A 15,507-nucleotide genomic window follows, 5' to 3' on the forward strand; every position below is an offset into this window, starting at 1 on the left:
AGGAATGTACTTGATTTGAAAAACGAAAACTGGAGATTAAGTTGTAGGCATTAACCAAAATTCTGCAGTGTGGAATTTCAGACAGTTTCTTTTCACATACTGTGCCAAATGTGAATTTAATAAAAAAAATTACCTGTTTAAAAATCCTTCCTACCTGAGCACTCTCCTCTCATCAATGGTTTGTTAAAAAATATGAATAGCCTTTAGAAACTTCAGGGAGTTGAAGATGTGTGTAAGAAATTGGGTTACTGGTTTAGGGGGGTGAAACTCTTCTCATTCAGCAACCACAATCCTTGTACCTCACATTAACCTGCGTTCGACCCTATGGTAGCTTGGCACAGAGCAGTTGGGCTTTACTTAGAGGCAATCAGTAAAGTATTTATGCAGGACTTCAAATAGTAATAAAGTGAAACAAAACACACACAATATCCAATTGCGAAAAATAGAGTAAAATTTCATAAATATTTTATGGCCAAAACAACAAAAATCCAATCAGTAGAACCGGAGATATGCACGCTTAAAGATGTAAGTGAAAATAGTGCCAAAAGCCCACAGCGCCAGCTGTGGCTATCAGGTCACACAGGGCCAGGACAAAGTCACAATTTCAGGCCGACCAAATGGATCCCGGGCCGGCTACAGGGACCCACTTAGGTCTGCTGAGCACAGTACCTTAATCCTGGTTGCGAAGAGATGTGGCACTCTGCATCAAGGATGCTTCATGCAGCAAAGGCGATGCGCGGTCCAGGCAAAGAGATGCGTCACAGTGGTTCTAGAGAGTAGCAAAGTGTTATGCAATTTCCTTATGGGCGAAGCAATGTCCTTGCATGGAGATATGTTGCGCAGTGGCGGTTCCGATGGGCTGCTGTAGGCAATGCAGAATCCTTGCATTGGGGAAGTCGTTGCAGCAGAGGTGATGTGTTGATTCTGAGAGTGATGCGTCAAGCAGTAGAGGCGCTGCCCCAGTTCTGCGGGAGATACCCTGCCACATAAAGGAGATGCGTTGGGTTTGCTGAATTCACAGATGGGCTGGCAGAGCACCTTCAAACACTTCCAAGGGTTCAGAGCTGGGGTGGTACCACTTAGAAGGGCAAAATTCACAGATGGCAGAGTCCAGGTTCTGGGTTTAATGTTGTTGGGAGCTTGTTCTGTTACTGTGGCTTCTGATCAGGAGGCCAGCCAACTAGCCCTTGTGGTCATTCTAGGGACCTGGTTTTGGAAATGCAAGTCCTTCTCACCCAGACAAGAGGGCAGCAGCACAGCAGGGCAGCAGTTCAGCAGAGTGGCAGTTCTTTCAGCAGCACAGCAGTCCTCCTTCCTGGCAGATACTACAGATCCAGAAGTGTACTGTAGAGTTGGGATTTTCGGTCCTATATTTATACCTGGTGCCTACTTTGAAGTATGAGAAGCTTCTAGAGGTTTCAACCACCTGATGAATTAGGTATTCCCTTCCTCCCTGCCCTTTCCCCAGCTTGTCTGGGGTCACAAAAGACTAGTGACAAACCCTTCAGGAGAGTGCTCGGCAGAGCCTTTGTGATGTGCAAAAATGGTAGGTGGCAGCTCCTCCCCTTCGTTAAATCAATATGTGGCCTTATGCTGCGAACACCTACCTACCCTCAGTCTCACTGTATGGGAGCAATATACAAAGAACAACCGCCAGCTACACCTACTCATGTGACCCAAGATCAGGCTGCAGGCACCAAATGATTAGGAAAAGAAAATGGCAACTTTCTAAAAGTAAGACAAAGCGAACAGCCAATTTGCACTCAAGCTAAACAAAAGAAACAACCGATTTATCATATATTGACAGTAATCAATGCGGTGTGTATACTTTCTAAAAGTGGCATTTTCAGAATTGTGACTAAACGTCTGACTTCACCATTAAACAGAGCTTTTAGTTACAATTTTTAAGACACCAAACTCGAACTGTCTATTGGCTCCCAAATGAAAGTTATCACTTATTAAATGTAATAAGGTAACTCTGATGTAATCCTATGGGAGAGGTAGGCCTTGGAGTAGTGAAAAATGAATCTAGGAGATTTTTACTACCAGGACATGTAAAACTCAAAAGTACATGTCCAACTTTTAAAATACACTGCACCCTGCCCTCTCAGCTGTTCATAGCCTCCCCTTAGGGTGAATTATATGTATTAAAAGGGAAGGTTTGGGCCTGGGAAAAGTTTTTTTTTCCAGGTCGAAATGGCAGTTTATGACTGCACACATAGTTTTCAGTGGCAGACCGGAGACAAGTTTAAAGGCTACTTAAGAGGGTGGCAGAAGGAGTACTGAAGGTCGACTAGTAGCATTGAGTTTAAATGCCCCGGTATATGTAGTACCACTTTAATAGGGACTTGAAATTTGCCAGTAGGGTTCAAGTCAATTTCACAATGTTTTAAGGAGAGAGCACAAGCACTTTAGCATGGGTTAGCAATGGTACAGTGGGAAGAGTCATAAGGCCAGCAAAAATTAAGTAAGCAAAACATGAGGGATGAAGGCAAAAAGTTAGGGGAGTACCACTCCAAGAATGCCCGGTCAAACAATGTCAAAACACAGAAGATGATGAACGGAATGTTGCTCAATGGCAAAGCATTCACCCCCAGTCACAGATATGGGTTTAATCTATCGTTATTTTGCTCACCAAGCCACCCCAGTTCAGACATGGCCATATGCAAATTGGTCTTGACCCTGTGCCTCATGGGAATAGTCCAGACCGAACTGCCAAGCCATGTCTTCCCTAGACCGGAATCAAGCATCCTAGGACCTGTTTCTGGCTATCAGCCTTCATCAGCCAGGATAGCTTGACTCCAGTGGCTTAGTGAGCACGGGACCCTCGTCAATGTTTTGCCATTGTGCAACATTCCGTCCATCATCTTGTGTGTTTTGCTGTTCACCCTATGTGGGAAGGGTATGCCCAGACGTGGGTCCCTTGCTCACAAAGCCTCTGGAGTCAAGCTATCCTGGCTGAAGACGGCTGACAGCCAGAAACCGGTCGTAGGATGCTTGATTCCGGCCCAGGGAAGACATGGCTTGGCAGTTCGAGCTGGACTGTTCCCATGAGGCACAGGGTCAAGACTGATTTGCATATGGCCATGTCTGAACTGGGGTGGCTTGGTGAGCAAAATAACAATGGATTAAACCCAGATCTGTGACTGGGGGTGAATGTTTTGCCATTGTGCAACATTCCGCCCATCATCTTGTGTGTTTTGCAGGTCTAACAATGTGGCAAAAAAATAAATATTGCAGTATTAAGGATGTCATTGCTTAATTTGTGGCAGTGGTTTGAAGTTAATCGCAAGGGATGTATTTTTTGAGGCTTGCAATTATTTTTCATCAGCAGACTTTCTGGAAAAGAAAAAGATAAACAAGAAAGGGTACAAAGCAAGGCTGAAAAGAACATGTAAGAGTGTGGTAAAGAGAAATAAATGTTAGGTGGTGGAACACAAGGTAGTCGACAACCGGCGGTGGGCTTCTAAGAGAAACTTTGGGCAATGGCACTGATTTTATTGTGTTTTTTTTTAACAAATGTAACACTTTATTAGATGTCATTACTTGAAACTTGCACCTCTGCTAGGCCACATCACATGTCTGTACCCAAATAGGGGATGGGATGCTTTTGATTTATACTGCAGAATTATGGCGCAATCTTTTACTAGATATCTGGCTACAGCCCCAACCATTAAACACTGAAACCTCGTGCTTTGCAATATCTTCCATAATATGGTCACCCTAGCTCCAAAGGTGTGATTAGATCGCCTATTTCCATTAATTATCTGGAATTGTGTAATAGGTATACATGTTATGTGCAACAAAGGGCTTAGAAACAGCAGCCAGGCTCAGAGATTATTCTGGCACTAAATACCCAAACACAAGTTAAATTACATAGTCTAATAGTAGTACTCCCATGGTAACTTCGATATGGTCCGCAAATCCCACCCTGATCACTGGTTTTGTCTTCTCTTTACCCATCTCTGCAAGAGTCCCTCATGGGAAGCCGGTCTCTTGGGGCATAACACCCCTGTTACCCATCTTCTGCCCCTGAAGTTACTGCCACAGGCTCAAGCGCGACTCTGTCGTGGAAATATCCCAAAGTGAACTAACAATTCAGTACTACTTCATGCAGGAGCATGGCCTGTGTCCCTTCTCCCACTCCACCCACACTACCCCATTGCTAAAGCACAAAGCTGAACTTGTCTACCTGGTCGCTTGTTTCCCAGCACCGTCCATGTTGCAGATCAGGAGGAGGACTCTACCACTGCTGCTGTGGTGCAGGTACTCCGACAATGACATGCCATGAGCAGGTAACCTTTGACCTTCGACATCCGGAGGGACAGGCGATGATGGCAGACTTTGGGGAATTCCTATAATGGGGCAAAACACAATAGAAAGAGTAAAAATGGTCAATCCCCAATATCACTGTTGGCTGGTATATAATAATGGCTGCATAGTTTGTAAACACGTGATGTGTGAATACCATTCTCATACTTTACAGAAGCAGTGAAGTGGGCAAACTCAACAGCCCAAGGTTGAGGCACGGAGCATGCTCTTCGCCCACTCTCACAAACAAAAACAAGCGCTTCCAAAGCCAGGAGGTCTGATGCTGGCTGCCAGCGTTTCTGCTTTCTCAATACAAGTTTTGTCATGCTTTTTTGTAAAACCTTATTGTTGGTGGAGCTGCCAGACCCTCAAAAATATATTTGAAGAAAATTGGTTAAAAGCAAACACTAAATATTTGACCTCAAAAATCACACTTTGCCATGAAGTCTGGAAATTAAGAGAACAACTCTGTGTGGACGTGCTCTTTGTGAAAGAGCAGAATACCCTCACTCACAGTGAAGCGGACAAGAGGCTGAATGGACTGACCCACTGCTACATGCTGTATGCTGTAGTGGGCAGAATCAAAATGTGATTGACACAAAAACAAACCAAGGGATGAAGAGGGCTGTCTGAAACCCCATTTAAGTAAGTACATTAAATACATCATGTTAATAAAAATTTAAAGATCTTGGCTTACTCAAGACCTAAACATTTTTATAAAATGAGGCGTGCTCCTGCATTTTTATGTACAATTTCCACAAACCTTGCCGGAAGAGCCCCTAGGTTTGTCAGAAAGTGCAAATAAGCAATTTTACACAGTCCCCATCAAATATCAATATACATAGATATCTTTCTTCCAGTTTTGCTTTTCACATTTCATCCTCCTTCCCTTTACCAGTATAGTATGCAGGGAATATATTTGGAAGGGGGAAGTGTGGAACCTAAAAAGCTACATAGATATCATTATTTCAGGTCTTAGCATAGTTTCTCAGAGGACACAGATTTTACAAGTTTAATAGCAGAACTAAACAGAGAGGATTAGACCCCAGGGAGCAAGTATGTGCAGTATTAATAAGATGGTAAAAAGCTATCTATACAGATAATAAAATGAATTCACCTGAGTCATATAACCATCACCGTTGCCTGTTAGTATCTTCTTAGCTCAAATAATTTTACCATATTCTCAATAATAGGAGCTCTAAAAGCAGCATGAATTATTATTTGAATATAAATTTGAAATGATTAGTAAATTTGCCGCAAAATATCAGTGTGTTACGTTTAGTACGTGAAATCATTTTGGGTTCAAACATCTGTATGTTGTGTTCGAAAAATACACTAATTTTGCCCCAAACAGTTTATGAATAAATTAATGAACTTTCATCCCTTTATTTCAGCTTGTCTTTCACTGAAAAAACATATATTTTTCTCACACATATCACATTGATATGGTATACAAGTGTTCTCGTTTTGCCCATGAATAGCATTCTTTTATGTTAGTCAATAAGCCAGTCATTGTTGCAAGGTCGACCTATCATATGTTGTCATGTCTTCAGTTAATCAACCAATACCAGTCATTCCTCTCTTGTGCCCTGGTAGTCCCCCGTTGTATCTCAATCGATGCCCCTTTGCAGACATGTATTTTCTGTCGTATGCCAGCGTAGGTACCCATGTTTCCAGGTTCCCACTCATATGCCAATGAATTCTATTTTGACCGCTGGTGCTCTCCATACCAGCCTATTCTATAATGTGCACTAAGCTATGCTAGCCTGTTAGGCTAGTCTATACACTACATTGACTGGAAAACTGGCTTCCAAATTGACAGACGAATTAACATGTTAAACATTGTAGCTCTAAGTGGCGATGTCTAGTTTAAGGTGGGTGGGTACGGAATTACATGTTCAATACTGAATTAGTAATTGCATTGTAAAACCTATCTATGCATTTCACCTGTGTAAAGACTATTGCTTGTACTAAACTCAGATTTGTAACGAAGTGAACCTATGCATTGGTGGAACACAATCTGTATCTTTCTGGAAAATGCAATAAAGTTTGTTTTAAAAAATAAATAAATAAAGTAAATGCCATCCTGTGCCCAGCATATCCCACATTTGACAGGCAATGCCATGATGTGCTTCCATTTGTCCACACGTCAGTCAATGGCAATATGTTCCTACTTTCACATTTATTGCTGCTGATACCTACTTTTCCAACATGCCAGCTAATGTTCCAGGTGTACAACTGTTTCATTCCATATGCCAGTCAGTGTCCATGTCCTCTGCCCTCCTTGTAGTTAATCCACAAGATGTGCCCACAAAAAAACCCTGAGATTGGCCAATGCCCTTATGGAAAAGGCAATCAACATTGCCTTCACCTGGATAGTTACACATGCATTACACACAAACGTGCACACACACAGCTGCCTTTACACACAAATATACTTATAAAGGCACCCAGAATAACGCACGCCCCGTATCCAGACTCACTCATGCTCCACTCACTTATTGACAAGTGATGGGCCAGACCTTAGCAAAGGCTTGCAAAAAGGATGGCAGGAGGACAAGGGACCACCTGGCACAGCACAGCACGGCCCAAGGGTTATTAATAAATACTGAAGTGATAGATATTGTAGCTGCACAATTAATATTTGTTTGTAGATGAGCACAGTTTCAAAAAATGTTTTGCATACTAACATTTATTCTAAAAATGTGAAATCGTGTTCGCAAGAGAAGCGCATGCAGTCCAGGAATATTTACTTCTGTAGTATTGCTGATTTGAGTAACATTAACCGCTGTAATTCATAGTGTTAGGAGATTGAAAAAAAGAGTGGCATTTAAACACTCTTGTTTGTATTCGTCTTCTGTGTATTATTATCAGTATCCAACCACTTTTTAACGAGGGCAACGTTAACCTATGGGTAGTCATTGCAAAGATTTGATCTTAGTATCTTCAAAGAAGTGAGTGCTACTTCTCATGTTGCAGGGCGTGGATACAAAGGTACTGTCACTATAAGAAGATGTGGAACCATCGCACCATCAATGTAGAAATAGTTGCAACAACGATCCTTTGAAGGACGAGCAATGAGGGAATCTGGTTTCTGTGAGCTATAGTGATTGTGACTGAGGTTTTCTGGTGGGAAGGTGGCATCACATGACTCCGCTACCTCATACAGTAGGATAGGGGATCTATCTCTCATTGCAATTTCTTCATTGCTACTGATCGCCAAAGGATTTTTTTGTGTTCAGGTGTGTCCCACGACCGTGGCATCCTACAGTGAAATGTAGGGACACAAGCAGTGTCTCGGATCTTCGAAAGCTTTGCATTCCAGTTTTCTACATTTTCAAGGCATCCAGGACCTTAGCCCCTTGCAGTCATGATTGAGTTCGGCTGGGAAACGAAGCATTGGTCGATAACTCTCAAGTATACCAAGGGCCCACATCTGCTTCCCATCTTTGATGCCAGGCAGCACTGGTAGCTCAAGGGCTAATTAGTTCACAATGTGGATACTCGCTGTGGTAAATAGCCAGACCCAGTTCTAGGGGTAATGAGGATGCAGAATCTGTGGTGGTGCGGGAGTGTTCCTGCCAAGAGGAGTCAGTACTCGGGCTGCTCACTCACAGGATTATTAACTTACACGTTTTGTAATGCGTCAGACTTGTAGACTAGCTGCTACTACAGAGCAAGAGAGTTGACCAGAAGGTGTTCAATCAGCTGCCCATCCAGGGTATGAGGCTAAGTATAACTGAATAGGGTCTGAAGCATAACTGTGTGCTATTACTCTTATGATGCTCTTGTTATTGGCCCAGAGAAGATTACTTTCTGTTTAACAGGTTCAGTCATCAAGGACTCACCTCTCAGACTGTAGTCCACAGCACTCAAGAACTTAGTGTCCTGGCCCCCCTTTGATCTGCCTGACCTGCATCCGCACTTTTATGGATCAAACGTGTAGATTTGCTAATCGTGGTTTCGTAGCTGACCCATAATGTGGGTATAGGCTTTAAATGTAACAAGGTCCTTTGATCCAGTATGCCTTGAGGATGGTGCAAATGTAATGTAACTGGGTACTTGTAAAGCGTGTGGCTACTCCACAGAGCTGAAAGACAGCGAAACAGGCAGAGTTTGCTCAAAGCAACTGACTTGTAATACTGTTGGAATAGCCAGGTTGATAGTTTCCTCCTAAAGATAAGGAGGTCTGGTGTCTGTCTAAGAAAAGGTGGCATACTGTTCCATACTCTGGATGCCAACATTTAAAAAGAGCCGCCACCCATGTGGGAGCGGGAAAACTTAGGGATGGTCGGCAGGTACTAAGTAGAGGGGCGTAGTGCAGAATCCTTTTCCTGATATAAGGTGCCCCTGAGTCATGTAGGGCCTTTAAGGCCAAGACAAGAACTTTAAACTGGATCCTCTTACGTACCGGAAGCCAATGCAGAGATCTTAAGTGGGGGGTCATATGTGCCCTGGGGCCAACCATAATAGCAGCTCTGGACTCCGAATTCTGGATCATCTGCAGGCGACCTAGTAGATATTCCGGTAGGCCTAAGTATAGGACATTTGCGTAGTCCAGCCTTGATACAAATTATTTTGATTTGAATTCTGGTTTCCACTGGGAGCCAGTGGGGGCACTCAAGGACAGATTTCAATAGACATGTTTTCGAAGGCTAAAGCATCATTCCACTGCAAGATTTTGTAGTCTTAACCTGTCCATTAGCTTTTTTTGTTACCCATTACAGACTACAGGATAATAGTAGACACGCCTTTACCAGGCATCTAGTCAGTTCCACGTGATGAATGGTTAGCACTAGTGGCAGGAGCTTGCTTTGCACGGACAATTGAAAGTTAACATCACTAACTACAGATTGTTGTTTTGGTCCTTGGGGCAGGTTCGCTCTCTCTCAGTGGCGGGTAGGCTGGTCTTAGGTTCAGCTTAATGTCTTTCTTTCGTGGGATGATGCCTACGATTCACAGACAAGCACCCCAGACAAACCCACACTGCAAACCCTTCATACTAGTAATCTCCCCAAAATCATGAGAAGGAGATACCTCCTGGTGCCCTCTATCCTAGCTAGAAGTGGCTTTTGGGTGCACTGGCAAGTACTCACATGAGTTGGTCTCTTGATGGTCTTTGAAGTTCTGAGACCACCTGGTTAGAAATCAAACTGGGACATATTCATTGGAAAAGCAAACAGCAAGGTAGGGCAGATGTGACCCACGACACTGGTCATTCATCCTTACAGGTGCTGTCATGGCTGTGGGGTAAGAAACGTCTGCATTGACTCAAAGGTTGTAAGTTTTAATGCCAGTTCTGGCCTGTATATTCACCTGGTATATCAAAAGTACTTAGAAGCTGCTGTAAACATGTGTGCCAGGTTATAAGAGACTGCAGTGATTGGGTCTCACAAATAATTTCTGTTAGGAGCCCAATTGCTAGGCCAGATCTGTCATACTGCATGTTGGCTGGACCCATCCAAGGTTCCTCTACTGCCAGGAGGGCACTTTAAGAAAGGCAGGGTGTGACATCGAGTAATTAGTATATCTAAAGGGGACTGGCAGAGGGCAAACACCCCTAAGGCAGCATGCGACCTCTCACCTTATAGACCCTTAACAGCTAAGCATTACAATAATCAACCCAGAAAACGAGTTTTACTCGAAGAAAAACATGTCCTCTGCTATAAACTGTTATGATGAGTCATTTATAAGGTCAATTACAGCTAATATGTAAAAAAAATGTGCATGTGATGAGCAATAGGTAAGATAACTTTTTAAATATTCTTTTCAAATTTTCATTTGGGTAAATATCTTGTTTGTTTCTTGGGGTCCATTTGTGTGATTTATATTATATACACTTCAAATCATATATTTAGATGTATATATAATTTGTGTTGTCAAGTTTTTACCTCGAAATGACTGTGATACGGTTGTAACAGACGAGGAGGTGACATCGTTGCATATTGCTCAAACTACGCCGGCTGGTCGCCCCTATAGGAAATAAATGCCTGCGCTATCCAGGTTCTGGTAGTTCATTCCCAGGTATTTTGCATGGACCACGGGGCACCGGCGGAGTCCAGGCCTCCCGCGCGGCACCTATGGAGCGGTCCATATGACCAGGGTCCCTGCTGAACCCAAAGAGCATCCCCGCTCGTCTCAGAAGGAAGGCCTGGCAAACAACGGACAAGCAGCATTACCCTGGCCTTGGTAATAAGGTTCGTTACAGCTGTTCCCTTCAAGGCCCTCCGCCGGCGCCGCTAGATCACTAAACAGAGGGGATTTCTGAAGCAATCAAGTGAACAGGCCTCTGACATTTAATGAAGAATTAAGGCCGGGGAAAGTCAATATTCTTCTGTTGGAAAAAAACACACACTTTAGCACAAAAATCGCTCACAATGCACTGCGGCCATTTATCTCAATTAAGAGCACTTGTCCTCGCGCTCGGGGCTCGGCGCGGCACCGCCTCGCGCCCTGGCACCGTCTCGCGCCCGGCTGCTGTGGGATGCAGGACAGGCCCAGAGGATGGCGGTAGCAGAGACGCACCGCAGCCGGCAGCAGGAGTGCGATCCGGGGCTCCGAGGCGACAAGTTCAGCTGAGAGCAGAAAATGTTTGTTCTTCGGGGTAGTATCCACTAAAGTTAATGTTCAAGATACTGTCCTAGAGTGTATGGGACACCCGATGAGCGAGTCCCTGCTCCACAGTGCATGATTTGCATGCAACGAGTCACACTGCTTTAGAGTGTGAGGATCACACTGTGAGAAAGAGCCACATGGGTGTGATACTTACGCGAGATGGGTGAGATGGTTTCCAAGGGTTTAATCATAAATATTGCTGAATGAACGAGACTGTTCTCCAGTGGCTGACAGGTAAAACAGAACGAGTGAGACTGCACTCCTGGATGTGACGCTCTTACTAAGTAAACGTGACTGTGCTCCAGGGCGCCATACCTCTATCAAAAAGAGTGAGACCCCTGTCCAGGACCTGAGACCCATACACAGAAAACAAGACTGCGCTACGGACAATAATCCAAAGTGGGTGAGACCATTCTCCTGCATGGAATACTCATATCCAAGGAATAGGGCTGTGTTCCTGGGTGTGATACTTAGACCGAAACCAGTGCTCCAGGGAGTGATACTCATTTTCAATAAAGGCGACGGAACTTTAGGAGAGGGGAGGTGGGTTGGGTTCAATGGCAAATTGGCTGTGGCTTTTCCCGAACTCATGCCTCCCTCTGTTCAATTCACCCACCTCAGGAGGGGTGCGCCTGCCAGATATTGGGAGCCGTGAGGGCCTGTCGCGGACAGGGGGCTGTGAGAGGCCCGTATCTCTGGCTGGAGTGGCCAAAAGCCGCTGCCTGCCTCATGATGGGTGGGCCTTCATTAGAAACCGGAGGCCCTAGTCCACCGCTATTGAGTGGGCTCTGCTTGGCTCGGCTCCTACTGCCCCTTATTACCTGGATTGCCCCAAACATAGGGAAAGGACGAATCTTCAGAACACAGACCCGCACAGACCTAACACAGACCCTGGGATTTGTAACAGAGTGGTACAGCATCCCCGCTGCAACTGAAATGAGCCATCTTATAGGGGCCTCCCTCCTGCAAGCCGACCCCTCCTTCTGGACCTATTAGAACAGGAAGACCCCTAGCTAATGCCACAAATACACCAGCACACATGTTCTTGATGCTGCAAAGTTTGGTAGGATAAAAGAGTGATCTCTGGCCTGTTGTTGTTCATGCGTAAGGCAATCTTATAATAACATGTACACCCGCTGTATGGATTAGCACCAGATCCCCAGTTACCACTTACATATGGCACTCCGTCCCCTACAGTCTCCTTAGATGCAAAGGTACACTTTTTAGGTCTCGCAGAGAGACCTATTGGGGTGAAACCAGAAAGTTAAACCAGACGGATTGCGAGTGCGGATTTCCAACAGTTCACGTGAAATCACGTGACCACAATCACGCGCATTTTCCCCACCTCAAAGCCAGCCATCAGCCTCCCTCCCACAGGCTTCCCCAGCATGCGCAGTGTGCGCTGGCTTCCCTTCTCCTCCCCCTAATTGCTTGTTTTCACAGCCGCCAGGCCGTGAGCTACATTAAAGGGTTCGGCTCCCCGCCCCCTGCTTCACAGACGCTTCTCAGGCCATCTGTTTATGGAGAGAGGCCTGCCAGCGCTGCACAAACACACTGCCATGCGGCCGCGTTTTTTTTTTCTGCCCCTGTGGTGCCGCGGAAGGCCTGCTTTACAAGGCTCCCGCCTCCTCAGACTCCCTTTGCCTTGAAGAGAGGTCAGCTTACTGAAGTGAGCAGATCCCCGGCACCAGCGCACTCACTGTGACACACTTACTGGACGGGAACGTCATAGGTTAGATAACTTGTTTTTTTTGTCGCATATCCTTTTCCCCGTCGCCATGTTGAAAGAATTCCATGTAAGATAACCTCCAGCACCTACTCGATCCAGCCCCCCCCACCTCCTGTGCCCTCATAATTTTTGCCCCCCCTCGCCCCATCACTGTCCTCCCTTCCAAACCTCGCTCTATCCTGCCCTCCCTTCCTGGCCACCTTGCCTTCTCGCACCCTCTCTCAGCCACGGCCACCTCACGCCTTCTCTTCCCGTCACTTTTCCATTAATGTGTAATGCTCAGAAACTTCGATGCTCTGCTCAGATTTATAACCTAATTACAAGGCTCCCGCCTCCTCAGACTCCCTTTGCCTTGAAGAGAGGTCAGCTTTCTGAAGCGAGCAGATCCCCGGCACCAGCGCACTCACTCTGACACACTTACTGGACCTCAGGAATATAAAATTTATTTATTTATTTATTTAATGCATTTTTATAAAACGCGGACTTTACCCGAAGGTGTCAGAGCACTGTACTAAAGAACCAGCACACAAAAAAGGACGCACAAGCTGCATCGCCAAGAAAAGAGTAAACTGATGCACACAATTCCGAAATAAGAAATCAAGGTAGGCACAGCACACCACGGTAAAAACCGAGGTGCAAAAAGCATCAACAACTCCACAGACAGACTCTGTTTCCGAAAGATACACAATACATATACATGGAGACGGCCAGACGTACATGCCCGTTCAGAGAAGTAACAAAACGTTCCACATTAGCACAGAAATACGCAAGCACATCTACACAGACCAGTCAGAAAGCTTGTTTACCAGTTTCTTCTTTTCTCTTATCTGCCCGCGGACCTTTCTCTTTGCCTCGCAGCGTCTTTTTTGTGTGCTTCTGACGCCCGTTCAAATAAAACTCTCCTTGTAAAAATTTTTTCATTTCCACGCCATCTGCGTATCTCAACTGTCCCATTGTGACATTGTCTGCATTTCTTTTCCTCTCGCTTGTTTTCTCTGCCCTGAAAACTTTATGCCCACCTCGCATGTACAGCCAAGCCCGCTGGACACCCTGGGCGCTCTTGCTGCACACGTCAGATGTGAATGGCTCACTAGCAGAGCGATCTCATGTCTGTGCAGGTCAGAGAAACTCGCTGCCGCCCTTGGGACAGGAAATATCCCGTGCACCAAAATAACAGCATCCCCTATTAGTGAATCACATAGTAAGTGAAAGTGGCCCATATTAGCAAACAGGGCAGTTTTGAATATGTAATGAAACGTTTTTATAGGTATATGGGGTACTGCATGCATTTTTGCTTGCCACAGGTAATGTTTGTCGTAATCTCATGGAATAAGGGTCAGAGATGGGGGCTGTGGCATGTGAGGCTCTCTGTGAGGGGGCGTGTTCCCTCCGCCCTCCGTGTCACCCCAGGCAAGCACCCCACAGGCGGGAGAGATGGTGTAAACATGCGCATGCCCCGACATGTCTATTGTGGGCATAAGTCTCACTGGGAAAGGGGTGTATGTCGGAGGGCGGGGGGCCCAAATCCATACAGGGGGATACAGTTAACACCTCTCGCCCCCAATGGGTTTCTGGAGACAGACAGAGTCAGAAATGCCCCCCAGGCAGAGAGGGAAAAACGGCGAAAGGGGGATGGGGGCTCTGTGATTGGTCTGTGTCTCTGTACAATTTTCTCGGGAAACAAAACGGTGTTACGAGGCTATCAATGTCTTGCCTTTGGCTTTATTGGGTGGGTGAGCACTATTTGTCAGTCACGTGTAGATCTCTTACAAGAGAGAGCATGGGTTCACGTAAAGTTAATTTCTGTATTTACATATTGTAAAGAAATTATTGCCCAGCGCAATCAGTTTGTTTCCTGTCCCATTTGATTGAAGCCGTCTCCCTTACACAGTCCGAGGCTGTATTCTGCCCCTTTCTATACTCCAAGCCCTCATCCTGGTCCTCACACACGGAGGACCTCTCATGCCCCCTACACGCTCAGCTTGCCTCCTTCCCTACATCCACTGAGCCTGTCTCCGGGCAGCAATTTCCAAAAGCTTTCATGCTTGGTGACGCGACTGGACAGCTCAGCCAGCACCAGGGCCGCTGGAAGTTTTACTGCCCACTCCCTCTCTGCAGGAGGCAGGGGATCTTTCTAGCCCCCAAAGCCTTTCGGCCCAGAAGCAAGGTGACACCTCACCCCTTGGGCTGCAGAGGCACAGGCTCCGCATACTGTCCTGCATGCCAAAAGCAACAGATTAAACAAGACAGCCCGGAATTCTTGTGTGAGATCAGATGGCCCGGAATTCTTGTGTGAGATCAGATGGCACCAGGGCTTTACGTGGGATGAAAAAACTTGGGGGTCTCTCAAAGGGGTGTGGCCAGTGTAATTAGGGGCATGGCTTTAAAACACTTACATTAAAAATCTGTGCTCAGCATAGTGTGCTGCCCGACTTGTTGTATTTTGTTGTTTCTGTCATTGCATCCAGATATATAATACAGCAAGTAACATACCTACAACAAGTCAGGACTATTGGCTTTTTGTGCCTTTATGCCCCCTGTTAGACTCGTTTTTTGTGCCCTTCTGCCCCCTGTTAGACTAGTTTTTGTGCATTTCTGCCCTCTGCATCACCACATCATCACTCAGCACCACCACAGCACCATTCAGCACCACCACATTATCACTCAGCACCACCACATTATCACTCAGCACCACCACAGCACCATCACATTATCACTCAGCACCACCACAGCACCATCACATTATCACTCAGCACCACCACAGCACCATTCAGCACCACCACATTATCACTCAGCACCACCACAGCACCATTCAGCACCACCACATTATCACTCAGCACCACCACAGCACC

At 45.7% G+C, this 15,507-nt stretch overlaps 1 protein-coding gene across 1 annotated transcript in view; it reads right to left on the reverse strand.

The window, feature by feature from the left end:
* Positions 1-15,507, reverse strand: part of USP43 (ubiquitin specific peptidase 43) — a 929,425-nt gene that overhangs the window by 205,585 nt on the left and 708,333 nt on the right. Inside the window, 1 exon segment of the mRNA XM_086930623.1 lies at positions 4,193-4,355. Coding sequence (XP_086786749.1) covers positions 4,193-4,355 — 163 coding nt within the window.

This window comes from Lissotriton vulgaris, chromosome 7 (assembly GCF_964263255.1).
Source record: "Lissotriton vulgaris chromosome 7, aLisVul1.2, whole genome shotgun sequence".
Lineage (NCBI taxonomy): Eukaryota > Metazoa > Chordata > Amphibia > Caudata > Salamandridae > Lissotriton > Lissotriton vulgaris.